This window comes from Eurytemora carolleeae, unplaced genomic scaffold, assembly GCF_000591075.1.
Source record: "Eurytemora carolleeae unplaced genomic scaffold, Eaff_2.0 scaffold198, whole genome shotgun sequence".
Classification (NCBI taxonomy): Eukaryota; Metazoa; Arthropoda; class Copepoda; order Calanoida; family Temoridae; genus Eurytemora; species Eurytemora carolleeae.
The window spans coordinates 206094-230457 of NW_019396106.1; the positions used below are offsets into that span (position 1 = coordinate 206094).

General features: G+C 35.7%; 5 protein-coding genes across 8 annotated transcripts in view; all 5 read right to left on the minus strand.

Moving 5' to 3' along the window:
* The window catches only part of LOC111695073 (nucleoporin Nup37), a 17110-nt gene extending 7446 nt beyond the window's left edge, over window positions 1-9664 (minus strand). The window contains exons 1-3 of one of the 2 annotated variants that reach the window (XM_023464242.1): window positions 9652-9664; window positions 4585-4590; window positions 320-502 (exon numbers count right to left, since the gene is read on the minus strand). In XM_023464242.1, the coding sequence (XP_023320010.1) occupies window positions 320-496 (177 nt within the window). In that variant the 5' untranslated portion in view covers window positions 497-502; window positions 4585-4590; window positions 9652-9664. The remainder of the gene's footprint in view (window positions 1-319; window positions 503-4584; window positions 4591-9651) is intronic. The other variant, XM_023464241.1, reaches the window with a different exon arrangement.
* Window positions 752-3681, minus strand: LOC111695075 (vacuolar fusion protein MON1 homolog A). The gene is made up of 3 exons (XM_023464245.1): window positions 3433-3681; window positions 2508-2720; window positions 752-1923 (listed from the first exon to the last, which is right to left on the minus strand). The coding sequence occupies exons 1-3, from the start codon at window positions 3664-3666 to the stop codon at window positions 814-816; spliced, it is 1557 nt and encodes a 518-aa protein (XP_023320013.1). The 5' UTR covers window positions 3667-3681; the 3' UTR covers window positions 752-813.
* LOC111695071 (ralA-binding protein 1) lies at window positions 3617-8627 on the minus strand. Of its 2 annotated transcripts, XM_023464238.1 has the most exons (5): window positions 8530-8627; window positions 7959-8368; window positions 7304-7454; window positions 4107-5907; window positions 3617-4027 (listed from the first exon to the last, which is right to left on the minus strand). In XM_023464238.1, the coding sequence occupies exons 2-5, from the start codon at window positions 8356-8358 to the stop codon at window positions 3857-3859; spliced, it is 2523 nt and encodes an 840-aa protein (XP_023320006.1). In that variant the 5' UTR covers window positions 8359-8368; window positions 8530-8627; the 3' UTR covers window positions 3617-3856. The 2 variants fall into 2 exon arrangements, with proteins under 2 accessions (XP_023320006.1, XP_023320005.1); XM_023464237.1 differs by lacking the exon at window positions 8530-8627 and having other exon boundaries at window positions 7959-8507.
* On the minus strand, window positions 9253-18795 carry LOC111695072 (translocation protein SEC63 homolog). Of its 2 annotated transcripts, XM_023464239.1 has the most exons (8): window positions 18613-18795; window positions 16349-17569; window positions 15623-15738; window positions 14819-15083; window positions 13556-13630; window positions 12283-12542; window positions 11865-12108; window positions 9253-11253 (listed from the first exon to the last, which is right to left on the minus strand). In XM_023464239.1, the coding sequence occupies exons 1-8, from the start codon at window positions 18721-18723 to the stop codon at window positions 11167-11169; spliced, it is 2379 nt and encodes a 792-aa protein (XP_023320007.1). In that variant the 5' UTR covers window positions 18724-18795; the 3' UTR covers window positions 9253-11166. The 2 variants fall into 2 exon arrangements, with proteins under 2 accessions (XP_023320007.1, XP_023320008.1); XM_023464240.1 differs by lacking the exon at window positions 13556-13630.
* A 2186-nt stretch (window positions 18796-20981) lies between these two features.
* On the minus strand, window positions 20982-24172 carry LOC111695083 (alkylsulfatase). Its single transcript, XM_023464265.1, has 6 exons — window positions 24026-24172; window positions 23418-23544; window positions 22844-23071; window positions 21934-22066; window positions 21682-21807; window positions 20982-21138 (listed from the first exon to the last, which is right to left on the minus strand). The coding sequence occupies exons 1-6, from the start codon at window positions 24165-24167 to the stop codon at window positions 21079-21081; spliced, it is 816 nt and encodes a 271-aa protein (XP_023320033.1). The 5' UTR covers window positions 24168-24172; the 3' UTR covers window positions 20982-21078.
* Window positions 24173-24364: the final 192 nt, after the last annotated feature.

A 24364-nucleotide genomic window follows, 5' to 3' on the forward strand; every position in this document is an offset into this window, starting at 1 on the left:
CCCCCTACATGGAAAGAAAATAAAATTATGTCCTCCTAGCCAAACTACTGTGTACGTCTCTTAACGTCCCCTTACGATTAAGATTAAGTACCTAATAAATAAAATATGTGAAATTTGTCTCGGTAGAGAGAGCGTTGACGTTAGATCCTAATTTTTTGTCAGATCTGGATTTTCATATTTATTTTAGGAGTAGAAACTTTAGGTTTAAAAATGACAAATAAACTGGGACATGGGTAAATAATTGAGGCTCTAGAATAAATAACCATTTTTATTGGAACCCCCTATAGTGTAAATACATAGTTGAAATTGTTCAAAATACCTGACAAGATTCATCCTCCTCGGGAAGTTTAATCTGTCCGATGATGACAGAATCCGCCAAACCCAAAGCAATCAGGTTCGCTGACCATTCAAACGGAGATAGTTCAGTCACGAATATTCTAGACGAGAGCTGAAACTGTGCTACAGGTTCAGAAACTGGAGACCGGTCTAAAACCATTTTTCTGAAATACATATTTTATATTAATAATACAATGGAAAAATTACGAATTATGTTTTGGTATAATCAAACAAGAATAATATCAATTAGGTCGAGTCAAAAACATGCTAAATTTTAAAACATGAATTGAGGGTCCGGTTAAGGGGATACTAACTGTGGAATTATAAAACCTAAGACGTTAGCTAATTATTGATATATCTTCAGGACATTCTTTTCTGGATTAAGAGTGGTTTTTATCTTAAACCCTGGAAAAAGTCTGCCTAAAGAAATCTAAAAATCACAGAGATAAGTTTTATCACAGTTTGGTTAGAAATTTATTAGAAGGTCGGAGCCGTAAGGATGAATAGTTTCTCCTCCTCCTTCTTCACCCATCTCAACAGCTTATTGACGGCAGTGAGAACAGATAGTTTACTATAGGTTGGAGAAAACACAGCGTACAGTTCGAATGCTTGAGTTGACCAGCCCAAGACCAATTCTAGCGCAGTGGCGCGGTAGCATAGTTTCACAGGTCTACTAGCCGTGTGAAACCGGTTTTGAATTGAAAGAAATATCGAAAAAAGTCTTTTCATCTCCTCGGGCGCCCTGTAACACGCTGCAGGAACTGGTTCAGTATATTGGGCGGAAGTACGCGATTTGTAAAGAAAGTGACGAATTTCCGGTAGTTCAATGACTACACAGTTGTATTTACAAGATATTAAAGCATCAGATATTGCCGTCATAACATTATGCTTCTCTAACCTCTCTTGAATTTTACCCCTAGCAGCGGAGAGTTCAAAAAAAGCATTTCTATCTACAGTAATCAACATTAAACACACGTCCTGGCTAATGTAGGAAACATGAGAGTGTAAAAATCCACTAGAATCAAACTTAGGTAAACAGATGGGTGTCCAGCTCTCAGAATCCTTGAAAGACTCCGTAGCGTTGATCAGGTTAAAGAGAAGATGCAGATCAGCAGGATGGATACAATACTTCTTCATCCTAACCAGGGTTATCAGCTGGTTCCCAGCAACTACTATACCAAACACTACGTTCTTCATCTTACCACAGTATCTGATGAGGGACTCGGAGACTACATCTCTTACTGCCGGAGCTAGTTCTAAACATCGGACCGAGGAGAGGAAGAAGGACGGATCTGTATCCATACTAGCAGATAAATGATGCATCAACCTCTCTGACCCACTTATCATGCGGCGGAGATCGTAGTTTCTTCTCTGCTCAAATATTCTTGTGAGCTGGGTAAGGGTTAGAACGGAAAGGATCTGGTTGTACATGTAGGTTAGTTGAACGGTCAGCTGCTGGGCGGAGAGCCCGGTTCTACTCACTGCAACCAGGATAAGAGAGGGTTTGTTTAAGAAGACAATTGTTGTATCTGAGGTTCGAATAGATCTAATAGAATCTCCGGAGTCGGCTACATAGGATACAAGGGCCTAAAATATTAATTATTTACTGAAATGTCTTGAGCGACAATGTAATGTTCAATATATGATCATACCAAAAGCTTTTGCTCCGATGAAAATTTTCCACACCCCTCCCCAAATTTCATCTTTTACAATTCCCTCCTAGTTGGAACGATATTGTTTAACATTATTTAATTTTAGCTTTGAGGGATTTAAGATTTTTTAGCTTTTAAAGTCCCATTTCAAGTTCCAATTATCATTTATTACGTAAAGCGTTATTTTTATTTATAACTACTTTACAGAGAAGTTAAGTTAAGGAAATTTTACTATACAAAGTGTTCCAAAGACCAATTTTGCCTACAAAACATCCAGAGCACTGCGAGGGATGTTTTTTAGACAAAGTTGGTCACGGGAATGCGTGGTTAAGTAAAATTTTTAATTTTCCGGAGATGAAAATTTTCCCCCGAAAACTATGCAGAGCGGGTGGTTATTTTACATAACTGTCCAAAGGGACGTTGAGTAACTTAACCTCCCTCTATTGGGAAAATCTTAGGTTAGTAATGTTGGTCAAAAGTCAGTAAAAAAAAAATAATCAAAACTTTACTAAACATTACCTGCATAACTCCAAACAATGAGACCATGATATCTTCGTCTCCGTGAAGTGTATAAATAGGTTTTCCTGCCTCGCTCAACACAAACAGATGCTTGTCTTGGTCCCTCCATTCAGTATCAGAGTTTGAGCTGCAGGGACTCACTTTATCCCTCGCATCTTGGAACATTTCTCCGTCCTCGTCCGTTCCAGAACTTAAAGTATCACCCAGTTCTTCCTGAAAGTTTCCATTGGTTTATCTGTCAAAGATTATTTTTATCTCTGAAATTCGATATGTTTTTTTACTCTACACACAAACATGATTTGGTAACTCAAGTTCTATTAGAACTATAAAGAGAAGAAGATAGGGTTAGATTACATTTTACTCAGGAGGTATTAGGGTACATACAGAGAGCTAGTTCAGTAAACATTGATTGCGTATGGCCTAGCCCTCCTGCGACCTCTACAGTCTACACCAATATCTATTCTTATAAACTAGCTTCATAAAACAAAAACAAGAATTGTAATTTAAGCTCTGAATTTTAGACAAAAACACCGGGTCTTGGCATTTGGCAATCAATGTTATCTAGATTTTTTTTATACAAATGATTAAATGACAACAAAACCATCTCCCCTTTCCACTGTCTGTTTTAAATTATTCGAAGTTTCTGGCTTCCCCCTTTTCAAAACAAATCAATAATAATTAATAAGACATTCTATAATCATAAGATTGCTAGGTTTGTAAATCAAAAATCTTTACTAAGATAACTTTACAGCATTGCGCAAATATTTTTTATAAAGAAAATTTTAAAAAGTCAAATAAGTTATGTTTTATCCTTAATCTCCCAATTAGACTTTTAAACATTCAGAAATTATTAAGCTGGCAGTTAGACTTTTGCGGAGCCCTAAATAAACTTAAATGTAAGATTCCCAGTCTTGACTGTAATTACCTGAGTTAGCTCCGTAATAGAAGATATCTTTCTACCCTTCTCCGCAGACGATAAAGGACCTTCGCATAGTTCTTCTTCATCATTCTCTACAGAGGGCAGGACAGCCTCAAGGTCTCTCATCACAACCTTGGTATCATCCTCAGAACCAGGGGGTAATAAAACCTCTTTAATACTCATCTTAGCATCTGGAATAAAGTCTGATAAAATTACAAAGTTTGAATTAATATTATTCATTTAATCAAATAGCTGAGAATATCTTCGCTTTAGAAATTTATATCACAGGTGGAAAAGAATTAAATAAACCATGCAAACAAAATGTTTAATAATTCTCTAAATATTTAAATTAAATTTTTTGCGAAGTAACAAAAAGTAAGCTGAATAATTCGATGATTTTAATGCAAATGCCATTTTAGTTGGTATTTTTTTATAATCCTCGTCTTTTTAATCTCTCCTGTTCCAACCGTATCTGAACCCGGAGCTGAAGACAGGAACTGCGCTCAGCTTCAAGTTTAGAGAGAAGAAACATCTTTTTCTTCTCAAGGTCTGCTTGCTCTAACGTGAGTTGGCGAAGTAGTTGTCTCTTGTCCGCTTGGATCTAAAAAAGAAGAATAAACCTCTAAAATAATTAAAACTGAACGCACTCTGATCTAAGAAATAATTGAACTTAATTGTACCTGATAGTGTTCCTCCTCCCCCTCGCTTTCACTGCTATCGATACTATATGTTCTGTACTGATACAGGGTTTGCATAGTTGCAATCTCCTCCTGGAGTTCAGCAACCTCCCTTCGTTCCGTCTTCCTTTTCCTCTCGAGTTCACTCTTGAGGTTCAGTAACTCCTCGTACTCAAACTTCAACCTCAGTTCCTCCCAGATCAGCTGCTCCTTCTCGTTTTTCTTACTATCGGTTTGGTTTAGCTCAGGCTTGGATCTGTTTTGTGAGGTTCGGTCGAACGCTCCGATATCCGAGGGCAAACCTCGAGGTAGACTCTTAGATTTGATAATATTTTCTTGTTGGGGTAGTATAGACGGTTTTAGGCATCCTCTAGAACTAGGTTTAAATGATCCAGGAGGAGGAGGTAGCATTGGGAACCCTCCAGGTTTAGCTCCCTTATTCTTCCCTTCATCATTTGATCTTAAACTTGGTTTCTCCTCACTTTTACTTAAACCCGTCCTAGCAACATTCTTTTCCTCCACTTTATCTTTAGGTTCAAAATCAACCTTTTTAACCTTTATCTCAACATTCTCATACGGTTTAATTCCTACATTAGGTTTAAGCTTGTCAACCGGCTTTCCTAATAAACTCTCCGTCGGTAGATCTGGTTTCCCCGTCTGAACTTCCGGCTGATTAAATCCAGGTTTTTGAACTTCCGGTGAAGTCCTTGCTTTAAACATAGAACTATCTACATCATCATCAGGTTTCTCAGGAGAGAGATTTTTCTCTGCTGAAACTGATTTTTCCTCTTTGCGTTCAGATTCAGATATTTTCTGAGATGTATCCTTTTCTTTGTCCGTTAGTTTTATAACGGTAACATGTCCTTGTTCCTGATCCGGGTTCTCAGATAGGTGAATCTTCTCTAGGTCTAGGTTCTCAGTCCGATGAATCTGAACTGTAACGCGATGCTCCTTGGACTCTTCTTTATCTTCAGGAGAAGATAATGTATCCTTGAGATCAGGCTTAGAATTATTTTCAGTTAAGACATTTACAGGAACATTTTCCTTCGCCGTAGGTTCGTCTTTCTTCTCAGTCTCAGTAAGGGAAGAGTTCAAAGGTTTCTGAAGAGAGAAGTTCATCTCTTCATCCTGTTCAGGTTTAGAATCTTCTCCTTTCTGACTAGACTTGGCCAGGCGTAATTTCCGCTTTAGCTGTGTAACAATTCTCTGCTGCTCCCATAACTGCTCTTCTGTAGCTTTACTAGCAACTCCTAGTGATATCTCTTTGTGGAGATCTTCAAGCAAACTTTCCTGTTTCTTCATTTCCTCCTCAATGCCCTCTGGAGATTCCGGCAGAAAATTGACCCCACTCTGGCCACTGATCGGGGGAACGTATTTCTTTATCTCAACATGTCCGAACAATCGTGTTGAGTTCTTGAATAAACCATAAAGAACTCCATGAGAAATCTGCATACTTGGGGAGAGGACGATTGATACGTTCTGTAACGTCATCTTATTCTGCTTCTCATTCTGGATCACGTGATTCATATGGACAAGTACCCATTCAATCAGAGTTCGGTTACACTCCGGTAACTGCTTAATAAGACTATTCAATCCGTCAAACATCTTGGAGACATCCTTAACCTTGGCGACCTCTTCAAACCTAGGGATAAGCTGCTGTGTGAGAACAGGGTTCGGAAGCTCCCTGAGAAAAAGTTTGAGTAGACTAGCAACCACTGCAGGTTCTGCACCGGCTAGGGATACCGATTGTCTAGTATTGTACGCAATCTTCAGCTTGTTCACTTTAGATTTCACTCCTGAGGATCTAAAAATAAGGTACAGATAAATTTAGCATCTTTCAGATTGAACTTTTTTTTAGTTCTTTTCGCTTTTGATAATCAAATCGGGAAGAAAATAACAAGTTTTCATACTACATGCAAAAAGAACATTTAATAAAAAATATTTTTTTTTATGTAGTCGCAGAGAAATAGAAATGTAAATAATCAGTGTTTCACTGCAATAAGTTATGGAGATTTAAGATATCTTTCTATTTAAAAAAAATCGGCTAAATCTAGAAACAATAGTTGCCCCCCCCCCCCCCTCCTCTCAAGAATTAAGTACGGAGCCTCAATATTCCATTTCTGTTAATAACGTTAAAACCTTGTTAATATCTACATACTACGTATTAGATGCTTAATCAAAATGGCATTTCAGTATTGTTAGATGTTAAAATTCTTATCCTGTCCACTTTAAAACAAAGTATCTAAAATATGAATTTAGCTTGACTGGGTGTCTGTTTGTATCCAATAAACGTCAAAACGGCTGAACCGATCTGGCCCAAATTTTATGTGGGACCTCACGTGACCCCAGGAAAGGTTTATGAATGATCAAAAGGTTCAAAATTTGTTTTTAAAAGTTTTATATTTTTGAAAAACTTTGAAAATGCGCGAAAAAATATTATTAAATCCGCAAATTTTTTTTGTTTTTGTTTTATACTGTACAAAGAGAGGATGCTTGTTTGTCTGTTTGCCTAGGGAAGGTTAATGTAATCTTAAAAATTTTTTATCTTAAATTATTTTTTTTTAGTAAAATTTTGAAAATGCGCGTAAAAATATCATAAAATCCGTCAATTTAAAAAAAATATACTGATACAGTACAAATACAGTATATATTAATTATCCGATCAGGATTAAGGATATCTCATTCTAAAGTTTTCAGCTCAATATACTGTATTTTCAGAAGAGAAGATGCTCACATATAAAGCCACAATTAAAAGTTGAAAAAGAAGATGGGCGCGAAGCGCCCTGAAAGCCTGGTAGATTCAAATAATATTAATATTAACAAATTATAACTATGTCTGAAGTCTTATGTGTCATATCTTCAATACGTCTTTAACTAAGTCTTAAATACTACGACTTAAAAAACTATACGGTCAAACTTGATTTGGGAAATAACAGAAATATAAATGATCTCGATAATTTTGGTATGGTGCATAAAGAAAAAATATGTGCTGAGCGCTGCGGCTAAGAAAGGCTAGGGACCAAATGCTGCGACTGAGAAGCCGAGCTGTAATGTTTATACGAAGATATTTATTCTGAAGTTGAGGTTATACAATAAAAAATAATAAACATGCATTTTCTGTAATCAGTACTTAATAAGATTGTACTCGTAAGTTTACTCGCTACTAAGATTATTTTCTTCAAACCACCCATGAATCTAACCTGTATATTCCCTCAACTTTGAGACCGTTCTCTTCAATGTAATCAATACACTCCCTGACTACGACTGGAAGCTTGATACCGTCATGACACCTGCTCCTCTCTACAGCAAGGGCAAGCGGAACTCCAAAGACAGGGGCATCCTCAACCTTACCTACAACATATATAGTAGAAAAAGTTAATCTTATAAAAATATAATCAATGAAAAAATATTTCAACTAAAATAAAAAAATTAATTAAATACTTTCTTGAAAAAAAGATAATTCTCCCTGGCTCATGTAAAATAATCTTTAAACCCTTCTGTACTTCTCTAACATTACTGAGAGTTTTTGGTGAATTAAAATGCACAGAAAAAGCAAGAAAACTATTTCACCAAATTTTTGGGGTCTGTCCCCCCCTCCTAACAATTTTGTAAATGATATCTGCTTAATTATTATTTATTTTTTATTATTTTAGGATTAGATTAGGTTAAGAGCACTGTGGCTAGAACAGGCTACAGGGCCGAGCGCTGCGGCTAGGACAGGCTAGGGGGCCGGGCGCTGCGGCCCGTGACCAATGATAACCAAAAATCGTTTTCTAGGAAATTACCGATTTTCGACATCGCTTTTCAGATAATTCTTAGGTTTCATTAATGTAAAATAATTGAGATAATTATTACCTTCAAAATCTCCCTCAGGTTTCAATTTCTTCAGTTTCAGTTTGGCTTTCTCCTTTTCTTTCTCTTTGTCCTTTTTCTCTTTCTTTCTTGAATCCTTCTGGTCCTTTGTATCCCGGTCTTTGTCTTTCTTCTCTTTCTTCTCCTTCTTCGTGGAGCCGAATTGAAAACCTTTCTTTTTAGATTTCTTCTTTCCGTCCTTCTCCTCCTCCTCCCCGGAGCTAGGATCTCCTAGGGTTGCATATCTCGTCTCCTTCTTCTTCTCTTTCTTCTTCGTTCCTAAAATGAGTTTGTCCTTTTTACTCTTCTTGTCTCCCTGGTTATTTTCTGCTTCACTGAAGTCCGAAATATCAGATCTCTGTTCGGATTTCCATTGATCGCTTCCAGGATTATCAAACTCCATTGTTTTCCACCTAAGATAATGCGTCTATGTTAATTGATACATATATATGAATTCGTTTAATTATGCCTTTTCACGCTAATATTTCTCTGCGTTGGAGGCAGATTTCACAATTGTTTCAAACTGACATTTACTTGCGCACAGGATTTTACTCTGCCGCGTTAAATTACGTACCTTATCAGAGCCCGTTCTCTCTCTCTAAAAATGTATGAACATTGGAGGACAATAGTTTGGCCGCCAGATGTCTCACTCTTAACAGATTAGATAGATGGCTACGACCTATGATTGTAGATTACGACCTATGGTCCCTATCAGTGGCGGATATAAGGGGGGACCCCCCCCCCCTACAGAAACCTTATATCCGCCCCTGGTCCCTATGGTTGCATTAAGACAGAAATTAGGCTAAATTTACTTAATTAAGCATTGATTTAACAGAGAGAAATCGAGAAAGAGCAATGCGATAAAATTTTTCTGCTGGCGTCGATGGAGATCTAATTTTAACAAAACCTTTTTTCTCCTACGTCTAAATCGAGGCAAATGATAGCTTAAGAATAAATTTAATTTAAAATTTGTCCTAAAAATATTTTAGTTCAATCTTTTTAATGTGAACTATCCTTAATCTATAAAATAAAGCTCTTCCTTCATATATATATTATTAGCTTTAGCCGGCCAAACGGCTAACCGATTGGGCTGATTTTTTAGGGAACCCATGGCTACAAATTTGCAATATTTTCTCTCGTCAATTTCTAAATTCTTTTTCAAAAATCGATTATTTTTTTTAATTCGCAATTTTTTTCAAATTTCAATTTTTTTGTTCCAAGGGTAACGCCAAAAAATATATAGAAATATTGAAGCCACCCTCATAACTATTCATTATATGTAAGTTCTATCATACAGTTTTTTTCTGAAAATCACAATCTATTTTATAAATTAATTACTTTTATTCCCAGTAAACCATTACTTTTGGGAAAAATTCCCACATGTAACATAAAAATGCAACCAGTCTCACCATGTACAGTTACAAACAGATTTACAACATTATATTAATGAATTCATTAGATGGATAAGACTAGTTGAACTGTGTAAAATTTTAACAAATAACTCGTTTCAAGTATTATCCAAAGGAGTTCGAAGAATACACGTGTGGGGGGGGGGGAGGATTTAAAAATAAATTCATTAAGTAGAATTGGACAAATTTTGTTTTGTTCCGATTCCAAAATAAAAATAAAAAGTAGAGTAATGTAATAAAACAAGCAAATTCAAAAATTCATTTCTAAGTAATCGGATCTTCAAGACAAAGTGAATTAAGGGAAATCATTATCCAAGGAAAACATGATCCAAATTATCCAAGGAAAATATAAACTAAGGAAAACATGATCCTGGGAAAATATAAATTAATGAAAACATGATCCAAGGAAAACGTGATCCAAGAAAAACATGATCCAAGGAAAACAAGATCCAAGGAAATCATAATCCAAGGAAAGCATGATCCAAGGAAAGCATGATCCAAGGAAAACAAGATCCAAGGAAAACAAGATCCAAAGAAAGCATGATCCAAGGAAAGCATTATCCAAAGAAAACAAGATCTAAGGAAAACAAGATCCAAGGAAAACATGATCCAAGGAAAACATGATCCAAGGAAAGCACGATCCAAGGAAAACATGATCCAAGGAAAGCATGATCCAAGGAAAACAAGATCCAAGAAAAACATGATCCGAGGAAAACATGATCCAAGGAAAACATGATCCAAGGAAAGCATGGTCCAAGAAAAACATGATCCAAGGAAAACAAGATCCAAGAAAAACATGATCCGAGGAAAACATGATCCAAGGAAAACATGATCCAAGGAAAGCATGGTCCAAGGAAAACATGATACAAGGAAAACATGATCCAAGGAAAACATGATCCAAGGAAAACATGATCCAAGAAAAACATGATCCGAGGAAAACATGATCCAAGGAAAACATTATCCAAGGAAAGCATGGTCCAAGGAAAACATGATCCAAGAAAAACAAGATCCAAGAAAAACATGATCCGAGAAAAACAAGATCCAAGAAAAACATGATCCAAGGAAAACATGATCCAAGGAAAACATGATCCAAGGAAAACATGATCCAAGGAAAACATGATCCAAGGAAAGCATGGTACAAGGAAAACATGATCCAAGGAAAACAAGATCCAAGAAAAACATGATCCGAGGAAAACATGATCCAAGGAAAACATGATCCAAGGAAAACATGATGAAAGGAAAATATGATCCAAGGAAAATATGATCCAAGGAAAATATGATCCAAGGAAAACTTGATCCAAGGAAAACAAGATCTAAGGATAACATTACTCAAGGAAAACATGATCCAAGGAAAACAAGATGATCTAAGGAAAACATGATCCAAGGAAAGCATGATCCAAGGAAAACATTATCCAAGGAAAACACGATCCAAGGAAAACATAATCCAAGGAAAACATGATCCAAGGAAAACATGATCCAAGGAAAACATGATCCAAGAAAATTATGATTCAAGGAAAACATAATCCAAGGAAACAAGATCCAAGGAAAACAAGATGATCTAAGGAAAACATGATCCGAGGAAAACATAACTCAAGGAAAACATGATCCAAGGAAAACATGATCCAAGGAAAATATAAACTAAGGAAAATTTGTTCAAAAAAGATCAAATTCCTGAAAATCAGTCCTGGAAAAACCATAAGGATTTCATATTCAGGAAAATGTCCAGATAAAAATTTATTTCTTAGAAGTGAAGTTCGATGTTTGCGTTTTAAAAAGCGCCGAGGAATGTTTGAGATTACAGATTAATCTGAGTCATCATCGAAATCATCGTCTGTAGCGAACTCGCTCTCCTGGCTCGCCTCGTTCTCGTCATCTTCTCCCTCGTCGTCCTGAATATTGATAATCTGATCAGAAACAAGTTTATTGAAATAATTACTATTCAGGAATTTTTCAATATATGGAAAGGGGGGATCAGATTTTTTTCTTTTTAAAGTTTGATTAAAATCTATAGGAACTGAGCTGGGAGCTCTTGTAATTTGGATTTCAAGATCAATACTTGATCTTAACCTTTTGATAATCTTTGGATGATTAATTTAATCTTTATTCGATATCTGCAATGTAATTTTACTCTGGAGGGACAACTGAAATAAAGATATTAAGCATTGATCCTAAAAGTAAAAGTGACCACAGTGGATATCGAGATTAAGTGATCGGGATTAATATTATCTATCACAAATGTTCCCAGCTCTGATTACTTACCTCAAACTCTAGTTTTCTAATGCCTATATATTTTAACAATCTTCGATATTTTAAACTTTTACGATTGGCTCTAGCAGAATTCAAAGTTTAAAAAATCAAAGATCAATGGTATGAGGCTGCCTAGATATAAGGATTAGAAAATTATTAGCTTGAGGCAAAATATAATATTTCATCTTTTAGAGTTGGAGGGAATGGTTTCTTCAAACCAAGAAGCGGATATCTCTTGGAAACTCTAGTTTACCTCAAACTCCCATTGTGGATGCTCTGTAGGCGCCTCTCTGGCCTCCTTCACGTCCAGTTTTATATCATCCAGGACGTCTAATCCCATGTAACTGTCCGACCTGATGACAACAGTGAACCCGTAGTGCCCAGGTCTACCCGGAGCAGTGAACTTGAGCTCCACCTCCTCCTGGTTTACCAACCCAGTTAGGTGGTAGGGCGGAGTTACTAAACTATGCGTCTTCCTATCACAGATATAAACCCACCTAAACAGAAACAGTTTAATTTGAAGCATTGCATGTTAACATCTTTTTTAATTGAACCGTTTTTTATACTATTACTAAGTTCGAATAAGATCGACCAACCTAATATACCATTATTCGTCATATATAACCCATTTTTTAAAACTCATGATCACTTCCTTGAAGTAAAAGTCTTACCAGTACTCCTGCTTGTCGTCTGTATAGTACGGACAGTGTACGGAGTGGGAGATCCTAGATTTACCCTCCAGTGCCTTCTCTCTCTTGTTAACCTTATTCTGGAACTTGGCCCACTCCTGATCTTCATCCTCCTCCTCACTGTTAACGGCGCCTGCTCCTGCTCCGCTCCGTTCTACTCCTCGATCTCGAGCTCCACCTTCACTCACACTATCCTCACTACCAGAGTCATCTCCGTCACTTTCACTTCCACTTTCTCCGCCCTAAATAATAATCCTTTCATTATTTTGGAGCTGAAAACTAAGATAATGTAAACACTTTAAAAAGAGTGCCATAAACAATTAAATACATTAAAACCTTTAACTTAAAGAATGGTGTACAACTCGTTTTTTAATTTCAGATGAAACAAAGCTAAGTCGTTATCTTGCTTGTCTTTGCTTTAGAAAATCGGTCCCGAGATCATAAATGTCCAGACAAAAAACGAGCTGTACTTCGATACTATAAATAAAGGTTCTAAGAGTAGGAGTGGGTCACTTATTATTACATCGCTGACAAACACTGTAAGGAACTAGGCCCATGCAAAACTATTTAAAGAGACTATGCACGTAGTATCAATTAAACCTCCAATTAAAGAGGGCTTTGTTCGATACACAATGATAAGTTTTAAACCTTTATCTGACTATGATGTGGAAGATATTGTCGTTTTTCTGGCATGAAAAGTGATTATTTTTTCTAATTTCCAATTTGCTGTTTTATTTATTTTTATCGAGAAATCGTAATTGTCTTCTTGAAATCTATTGTATCAGTCAGGCCCCTTCTTTCAATGGAGGGTCACTTGAAATTACGTTTTCAGCCCCTTTGTACCAAATATTAAAACATGTAGCAACAAGAGACAAACTAGGTGTATCAACAACACGTATCCGTTAATAAGTGCAATACTACATTCTACGTTTTTAAAACTATAACATGCAAAATATACACTGGGCAAAAACATGGGAACAAATATAACACAAAGGATACAGCACAGATATAATTTAAGGAGACAAATGGGAGAGGGGTTTGGTGTCAGACGTCTATAAAAATATGTTTTATAGAAATCTTTTATTTGGGTTACAAGATATCAAAATGATATGTAGTGGAAGAGAAACAAGTGTTAATGAATGGAAAACATATTAGTTCGAGGTGGATTAAAGGAACTAGCGAGAATTGATGGCATAAAGTTGCCACAAAACTACAAATATAAATAATTCAAACATAACATCAACATTTTACTCACGAGTTTTCTTCGGGCTGTATTCTGTTTGTTCTGTAAAGTTGTGCTAACCTCCACCAAGTTTTCACAGTCTCCATTCTAGTAATATAGGTTAAACCTCAACCTTCATTAAAAACCTCCATTCTATTATGCAAGTTGTACCTCCATTCTAGTAATACAGGGTAAATCTACAATCTCTTATTCTATACCTTTACTCTAGTATTACAGGTCGTACCTCCATTTTAGTAATTACAAGCTATGTCTACAGTCTACACCCTTAAATATACACCTCCAGTATAGTAATATAGGTTATACCTCCACTCTTCAATATATAAATACTTCCTATGTTTAACTCCACCCTTCATTACACTCCTAGACTCCATTCAACGTAGTAATAAAGGTTATAATACCTCCATCCTGAATTATATACCTCTTTCTAGTACTTGAGATTAATCCTCCAATCTTTCATTATTTAACTCCATTTTAGTAATGAAGATTATAACTGTCAAGTAATTAAACATTTCATACCTCCATTCTAGTAATACAGGATTAACCTCAATCTTTTATTATACCATTATAATATAATCCACTTTAAACTGTGAACCTGTATACCTCCACCCTTTTATATGTAATATGTAACTCTACCGTTAAATAAAATCTTTGAATTGATACCATTAAATTAATAGGATTGAAATAAGAATCTTTTTACATGCATTACTATTTCATTCCAGTTATCGAGAAACTATTCGTATTAGCTAGTACCAAGGATCTGGAACCTATTAATTTACCCATAAGGAAAGGAAACTATAAGGAAAAGAAATCTGAAAGAGGTCCCATATATATTCACTAATGGTAGTTTGTATGATTTATAAAAAAAAAAATTCTTCAGAATCCAGGATCCGGATCCATGAAATAAATATATAATATGTAAATATATATTAAAGCATTCAGGATCTTGATTTGCATCAAAATGACGGATCCTTAGCTCTAGTAAATACATATTAAAACTTATAAATATTCCGAAACCAATGTAATTTTAGATGTTATTAAACCATGACTACAAAATGTTAATCTCTAAAAACCGTAACCATCATTGTAATACTTAAAGGTCACTTTGAACATGCTAAACCTGGCTGGCTATCCCAAGAAATCGGACATGATTTCTTTAGCCGATTTATGTTTCAAGTTTGCACGTGGCCAAGAGAATTATCAATATTAAGAAAATTAAAGTTCAACAACGGAAACTTCTGTCGTGGTATATTAGAGATGAGATAATAACAATCTTACCGTTTTAGCCGTCGTATCTTTTCCTTTAGCTTTAGGTTTAGATTTCTGTTTTCCTCCCTTCTTCGGTTTCTTCTTCTGTTGAGTTTTTTTCCAGGCCGGACCCTTCTTCTTCTCCTCCTCCTTCTCATCCCCTTCTCCGTCCTTCTCCTGGTCTTTATCATCCTCCTCTTCGTCCAGGAGCTCGGCATCTTCGGGATCCAGGTCCTCGTTCTCATTATCCTCGTTGTATACGTAGGTATCGGACATGTACTTAGACAATGAGTCCCTGAAGTAGGATTGGAAATAATGTTTGTTTTATCCCACTAACGGGTTCAAGTTCATGGTTTTCGCATATTCAAGATATGGATGCAGAAGCTTTAGGTTTCAAAAATCAGATCAAAATATCCCATTCATTAGGTTTTATGGCTAAGATTGCCAACGAACACAGTTTAGACGGCCATTATTTCTGAGAAATATCATGCCATTGCCAACGAACACAGTTTAGACGGCCATTATTTCTGAGAAATATCATGCCAAGTACACACTGAATGTTATTTCATTGAAGTACAAGAAACCGTAAATTTTCAGTAAAATCGGTTATCTAATTGTCTGATACATTTGAATGTTATACTTAAGAGGATTTCAACTATAATGTGTTTAAGCTTTTCAAAAGAAAAAAGATTATTCTTTTTAAAAATGAAAGATTCCTATTCCTTGACTAGATAATTTGTTAACTCCGCTTCAGTGAACGTGACTTTAAAATTGCGATTTTTTAAAGAATCCTCATCAGAGATCAAAACTGATAACTAATTATTTCCAACATTCCTTTTAACGGAGATTGTGACAGTGATGATGGCTCCGGCGGTGACAACATGCTGTTCCTCGTCGTCCACAACCTCAGTCGTCACAGTCATACTCAGGCAGGGCATCATGCCCAGCACCTGGAACAAGATCATTATATCATGTCAACAAGATTTAGTTCAGGATTTCGGATTTAAATAATCCATTAGCTCTGTTGAACCAAGGAAACAGGTCTGCATACATTCTACTTGTATATATATATAAGTATATAGTTCTAAGAATTACCCTCCCCCTTAATGCTTTTCGATGCTTTGAGGAAAAACAACAAATACCCACCCTTTTTATACTTAATACCAAAAACTCTTTAATTAAAAATCATTTACTTTCCCCAATTTGGCGAACAATACCCCAAAAAATTCTGGCCTGAAAAAAAATCATTTTCAAGAGGGGGTTGGACAAAATATTTTTAAAGAAAATATATGGCCAATGCGTGAATATTAAAATTTCACCCAATGTCATGGTTTGTTTCATCGTCACTTGCGCAATCAAACATAGATCTTAATTCCGCATTCACGAAATATTGGTTTTGATCTTTAAAGCTAACTGTCCGAATTTTGGCTTGACAGTAAAACAAATTAATCACAACAGGAGGTACTGGGTTCTAACTACTAATCACACTAAAAATGAGATGTAATCACTCCGGTATGAAAATTACTCTTTCATATTTCCAAAAATAGAAAAGTTTGTTACCTTAAGTATATCCTTGTATTGATCATCATTGATAGATCTGAGTAGAGATCTTCTATCCTCCTCCTTCATCTGTGCCAACTGCTTCAACCCCTTGATGTTCCTCCTCCTGCTGTGAAAGTACTTTAGCATATCCTCTTCTATATGAGGCAGCTGGAGCAGAGGACTCTGCTTGTCCCAGAGAGCCTGCACGATCATTGAAGAACAACGCATCGTTGCTTCAACGGTATCAAGGCTCGGCAAACGTGTGATTCGGCCAGCGTGGGCGAGTAAGATAAGTTGGCTTAAACATTGAACCATCTCGTGAATAAGGTACGGGCACTTTTTGATAACGTAAAGTCTATCCTGATGTAGAGTATGTTTGGGTAAGGAGAGACGGGAAAGATGCGCGAATATAAGAACTCTCGTCTTCACACTGTATCCAAAGCACAGTGGTTTCTCTTTATTGTTGACACCAAGGTTGGGTATACACTTCATCAGCTGGGGAATCTCTGCATTGTCAGTTGGTCGTTCTACAATCTCGTAGTTGTGTCCCTTTTCATACTCCAGACTGGCCGCCAGCACCATCAGGACCCGGCGCAGCATCATGTGCGGGGTTTTATGAAAGAAATAGTAGTAGAGCTGGGTAGTATCTAGGAGAACCTGCTCACTGCTGAACTTACTAGATCTGGACCACCAGTACCAAACTGCGGTAGGAAGTCCTATCATGAAGATAAGGGTGTAGACACCCAGAACCCAGACGGAGTTTTTCTCCTCGACTATCCAGGCCGGGAGACCGATACCGAACTGCATGGCTTGAGGTCCATCAGGGTTTCCGTAGTGCTCCCAGTTATACCGTGCCGTCTCGTCCGTCAGGGCGTCGTACGCTTTCCGTAGTTTCATAAAGAGTTTTTCATTTCCGGTCGGTTTGTCAGGGTGATAAATCAGGGAGAGTTTCTTGTATTGAGATTTAATCGTCTTCTTGTCGGCAGACATTGAAACCTGAAGGATCTCATAGGGATCAAAATTCGCCATTTCATAATCAAACTGCGAGATCTGGTAGATTATCATAGCTATAAAAACCCAACCGATCAGAATGAGAAGAACCGCAATCCGACTTCGGGTTTTCTTCCACGGATCTTTTTTCTCCAACCTGTCTGCTTTCTCCAGACATGCTTCCCAATATATTGTCTCCTTTGCGTTAGCCTGGTACTTTTTCTTCTTCTCTGGGTCTACTTTATCCTCCTGTAATACAAATAACGATAAAACCAAACAGAAAATTGAGAAAAATAATGGTTGTCAAAAAACCAATAGCATAATTTTTCATTATCTTTCTGTACAAACGCACCAACAGTCATACATCTCTTAAATTAACTAGGCTTGTTGGACTGTTTATTGTTCTATTCCTCCTACTAACCACAACTAGAAGCTTTACAAAAAATACATCATAACATTGTTTTAAATGGAGGGGTCGCGGGTTGAATTTGATACTTTAGATTGTATGTAAGAACATGACATCTCTTGTAAAATTCTGGGAAAACTATTTTTTTAGGGGGGGGGGGGGAATTTTGCATTATTACATATAAAACTGTAGATTTGATGACCAAAATTTGATCTGTCATCCCTTGATGATCTTTTTCGTTCGTATTACGATATCTCAGAAAACCTGAACTAAAATCAACTAAATCACTGTGCACTGGTATCTCAATAACTATTTTTTGAAAGCCTCAACTTTAAAAGCGTCGCAACGGCGTTTTACCTCACAATGTAACTTATACATTTTTTAACCCTATGCACTTTTATTCTTAAACTGCAAGGCGCTTGTTTTTGGCTTAAGTTTGAAAAGAATAATTGGCAAAATACTAATGGATGTTTGCGTGAGAGCGTGCACATTTGATTCGCACTGTGTGGTCTACAACATGAAGTGGTCGAAGATAAAATTTACATGGCTAGGAAAGGGATAGTTGTTTAAAATGGCATCAGCTAATAGTCTCAGATTATAACTATTTAACATGAAATCAATATGATTTAAATCTTGGGTTAGGGTAGGCAAAGAAAACTTCTGGGCCGAGCTCTGCAGCTAGGAAAGGCAATAGGGCCAAGTGCTGCGGCTAGGACAGGGTAGGGGGCGGAACACCCATGTGTTAAATAAAAGAATCGTGTACAAAAATGTAAGGCGGGGGGCGGGGGTTCTACAATCTTTTACCATGAAATTACCAATAAAATGGCATATTTTTACCTAAAACTAAATTGTTATCACTTTGTAAAACTTATTTTTTTGTGTTTACCTCTGGCCAGAAATAGTAGGTTGAGGGAATGAGTATAAAGCCAAGGAACGTGAGAAGAACGTAGTAGAACGTTGTACCGCTCTCATCGTATTGAAAGTTTGTTTTCCCCATCTTGAATTCACAATTTAATCACAAGGTCTAGGTTTAGGGGTGACAGAGTTTACATTCTTCTCATCATTATCTCTAAAAACATAATCATATTAACCTTTTCAAGGTAAGAAGTCGGCAATAATGATCCATGCGTTTTTCTACCTAAAATCGTTCTCTAGGAAACTACACAGGTAAATTGAAATAAAAGTTAGTCTATTCTATCTACACTTATTTTGGGTCCGTACTAGAGAACAGGTCCAAAAATCGTTCTCTAGGACAGACCCTAACTTCTTTTTCAAACATACAAAATAAACTCCAAGAAAGTTGTTAGAAACCATTTAGAATCAATATCTAAATTTTTAAACCACTTCTAACGAACATATTTATATTTAAAAAACTTTATAGTCTTAAATAAGAAAGAGAAATTATTTCTCGTTTTATCCCACTAAACTAACTCATGCATAACAAACCATATGGACGATTAGTGAACGTTAGTTCTACTTTCTCCATAAATTTCTCCGGAGATTTAATCGCTTCACTACTTAATAATCACTCTCTTTCACCCTAAATAAATCCGTCAGATTTTATCTGATCATGAACTATATTTGTTGTAATTTTCACTAAATCCATAAGACGACGTAATAATTACTCTGAAAATTTCTCCGTTTTGACAATTAAGAGAAACCGTTTTCCCACACCAAGCACGGTTATTTCTCTACCTCCACTACCTGTCTTTACCCAGCTTACGTGTTCACAGTAGCATCCCAAACCTGTACTCTACTCAGCATACGCGGCAATACAAGGGAATATATGCGCACAAACAAACATTATAAAATTAATTAATAAATAATCATGTTATGTTTCCGACATAGATTAATACAAGCATTTTAAGGTCAAATATGTATTTAGCTCTTTACAATAGCTTAGACAACTTTTAAATGCTAATATTTAGATTTTTAATTTGTAGTCCCTGTCCAGATATACTTACAGGAGACTTTATAATAACGATCTCAAAGTTAAATTGAGTGGAGTCTCCTACCTTAGAAAAAGGATTTATTACAGGTATTAGCAATGATTTGGGAACCAAGCCTGTAAGAGAAAAGACGGAATTAATTTAGTCCATTGTGGGTAACCTGTTAATGATATTATACTGTCTTGGTTCTCAACAACCAACGGTGCTTTAATCCATCTATAGACCCTCAGCCTAGACAGCCTTTCCTCTTTTTCAAGATGAAATGCAATCACATAAAGTAAAGGAGTAGAGAGAAATTTCTAGTTTTTGCCACAAACTCAAATTTTCTGATTCCTATAACTTCACTCTTGATAGTGTAAACTTTTTATATTTCAAACTTATTATTTTTTATCTAACAGATTTTATAGTCTGAAATAGCAAAGGGCTATGACATTTGGTTGCAAAGATATAAGGAATTGGAACAGGGAATCTTATTCTTAATTGACTACTGATTAAAAAAATTATTGTTTATTATAATTTACTTTGCAATAAGAACCAGTATTACAAGTATTATACAAATGATTCTAAAAGTCTTTGGGAATTTTCCTTTCTTTCCTTAAATGATCCAATGAAAGATTTTAGACATATATAGCTGTTAATTACAAATTACAAAATCCTGAGCGATATTTCTTAATATAAAGAGACTGTTAGCATAATTTCAAGTGATCCTATATTTTTTTATCAATAATGTAGAAGATGTATACATGTATTTTTCTAAAATGAAAAGTTCTAATAATTCCAATATTGCTTTCCTGCAGTAGAAATGACTAAAGGGTCGACTGTAAACATGTATTCAAGTGACCCTCCGAGAAAAGATGACAATGCCCGATTTACTACAGAGCCCTCAAAAGCTTTGTCTGATCAAGTATGAATTAGATATCCATGTTTTTGTTTCTTTACATTGTTTATTTTTATTTGCGGTTCCTTTGGGAAATGACTTACGGATTTCTCACTCATAAGCATATGGCAAAATTATTATTGTGGAACACTTTTAGAGTCATAACAACGTCCTTATTTTTTCACATTTTTTATCAGATTATGGTTTCAAGGGTACCATTGTAAATCGGGCATTACCATCTTTGCTTGGATGGTCACTTAAAGTTAAGCTTAAATAAATTAGTTTCCAAATTTGATTGATATCTAATTCAGACAAAGCTTTAGTGGATACTGCAGTGAATCGGACTCACAATTCAATAAACTGTTATCTGAAGTCTTACAGATCGGAGTGTTACATCATATTGTTCAATTATCATTAAAACAAATTAAATTTATAGAAAAATCAATATAATTCGTGCAATAAAAGTATATTAATAATATTAATATTTGAATCCAAAAAATTTTCTGTTCAGATCAAACATTGTTCTTTATTTCTTTGGTGACGTTTTCCCCGCTACAGTGACTCTATGCATTACTCTCAGCCCAATCTAAAATATAGATTCCATATTATGCAGGCTTCCTGATTAATCTAATTACTCTTCAATACCACTTGATGGTCATCCCCTGCAGGGATAACTTTAATTGAGATATCATACATTGCTCCTCTAATTCAGAAGTACCCACATTGGATATCGAGATAAGTGTGTTAAAGATTAAAAATATTTATACAAAAGTTCCGATTTTTGTACAGATAAAAATACAAGGAGAAATAAGAATATTTTTTTTAACCAAAATGGTTTGAACTTGACAGGCAATTTTTATAATTCTTTATACGTTCAAAGTGAACAATTTGGTTTGGTAAATAACCTGGCTTTCAAAAATAAAATACTAAAAAGTGATCTATTTATCTACATCTTTCTTAGTAAAATTAGGAGCAAACTTAGATAACATCACATTTAACAGTTATAACGTTTATTGCTAAAATGATAATTACAACAAGAAAAGAAATCCCGTAACTTAAGAAAAGTACTAATTTGGTTTACTTTCAACTATCTTATAGGTTTCCTTAGTATTACAAAGTTGTAGTGTACCTGAGAAACCGGAAGTTGGGTTTCCGGAGAAGCTTCATGACCAACCGCCAGGTTGTCGGAGATTATAAAGTCTCCGTCCTTATACTGATGATGGTAAATCCTCTCCGGTTTCCGAAGGATCTCCTCCTAAATAAAGAGGTTTTTTAGAAATTAAAATTTTTAAAAAAGCATATTTATTATTTATCTTAAAAATAGAGTTGCTATTGTATCTGAAATAATTCATTGCTCCACTTTTAGTGGAAATGCTCTAACCTTAATTTGTTGAAGAATCTCCATGTTTTCTATTGTACTGCATTCTCTCTCCTTCTCCGTTCCGTAATCCATTATAAACCCTTCCGTCATACCAAGATGGAAACATAGAACCGGCTTGTTTGTCTCAGGATGCCTGGATTAGTGAATAGATCAAATATTTATCAAATTAATCTAGTAGCACAGATATCTAGAACAAGTGGAGTCCCTGTACACAGCGGAGCACCTGTTCAGATAAAGAGTACATGCACAACAGGGGATTGTCTGTACCCTGTACATATTGGGAGTCTCTGTACACAAGGTAAGTAGCTGCATACAAGTGGAGTACCTGAACCCAAGGGGAGAAACTAAATACAAGTAGAGTACCTGTACACAGGAGGAGTAACTATTATACACAAGTAGAGTACCTGTACACAAGGGGAGAAACTAGATGTAAGTAGAGTACCTGTACACAAGGGGAGAAACTAGATGTAAGTAGAGTACCTGTACACAAGGGGAGAAACTAGATGTAAGTGGAGTACCTGTACACAAGGGGAGAAACTAGATGTAAGTGGAGTACCTGTACACAAGGGGAGCAACTATACGTAAGTGGAGTTACCTGTACACTAGGGGTGTTTTTGTACAAAAGTGGAGTATCTGTACACAGAGGGAGTAACTGTACACAAGTGGAGTACCTGTACACAAGGGGAGAAACTATACGCAAGTGGAGTACCTGTACACAAGGGGAGTAACTGCACACAAGGGGCGAAACTATACACAAGTGGAGTACCTACACTCAAGGGGGTACCTGTACACAACAGGGGCACCTGAACACAACGAGGAGCCTGTAGACAAGGGGAGGACATGTACAAAAGGGGAGTAACAAGATGATATTTCTTTAATTGTCATACAGATGGACTATGGAGTGAATTACCTATAAATAAGTGGGTGTACTGGACCGGACTGATGTTCTGAAACCATCCACAATCTTTCCCAGAGATCCCTACGCTCTGGAGACAAAGTCTCTATAATATCTGTGAGAGGAGCGAAGGATGTGGTTCCATCTTGTGGAACGGATATGATGTGGTAGAGAGAGTGAGAGAAGGGTGCACGCTGGAAACTACCGTCAATATGCCAACCTGTTCTTCCAACATTTGTGCACCTTTATATTTTAATATTTAATCAATTTTTATAATACAAGAAGAGCACTTTTTAGTATTCAATTGAAATTAAAACATTCTTCAAAAATAACTTTTCTTTATGACTTATTTATGGCATTGTTAATTCAATTATATTTATTATTTAAGTTACTAACACTGAAAACTCGGATTAATTTCAAATAAGAGGCAGACTTAAAACCAGCTAGAGTGAGTTAAACAGCTCAATTACAGACTAGTGAAATTTAAGTGTTCTTAAACCCCAAAATATAATTTATGGATTTTATTGATTTCAAAAATTAAAAATGTTCGAAAAAAACTTTCAAGTAGTATTTATTTTTCAATATTTACCCTTCCGTTCTATCGTTTGATACTCTAAATATATCTCTAAGTGGAGATTTTGGATGATTATAGAAGGTTGACTCTATTTCTCCGAACCATTGACCGATCTCAACGTGACGTTCGGGAGATATATTCTCTAAAAAATTTACATTTAGTACATTCATTATCTTATTTTAATGGAACGATATCTTTTTTATCAACCAATTCTAAAATAAATCTTGCATTTTTTGACTAATTTTATGATCCAAAGTTTAATACATATCAGAAAATGTTAACGTTATGACTGATAAATATATTAAGTAATATTTTGAAGTGCGGGGAAGAAAACAACTTGCAAAAAATCCCGTACACTTTAATTCAATATGATTTCTCAACTTAGACTGCATTTATTTTTGCTCAATATTTTCAAGCACTGAATTATGGGCAGGCAAGTGTACACAGCTTTTTGACAACCTTGATAAAGTTGTAATTACCGTGGAATTCAGAAAATGTTTTTTATTAAATTTTACTCTGTTAATAGATCAGTTTTTAAAAGTGTACACAATAATAGGCAGGAGAGGGATGGGACGAAAAATGTTTTTTTTTTAAAGATTTTGCTCTATAATCAATATTCCTACGTTGATTTCTAAAAACCAGGATCCGGTGTTGAGACACATCCTTCTTAATGATTTCCTTGGTTTCAGTTGAAACCTGCTTACTCAAATCCAAACCAAAAACCTCCGCTCCAATATTTAACGGATTCAATTTGTACTTGGACATTTTTTCTGAAAAATAAATTTTTCATTCCAACCTGGAATTAGGAACATTAGAGCTCAGATACTTCAGATCAAACAGAATTACAAGAAGGGTGATCATTGTTTTCTGTCGTTAGAACCGGTGACTTCAGTATGTACAAAACAATTCAAATTAGGGTACAGCAAACTTTCTCTTCTATAGTCATCCCACTCCATTTAGAA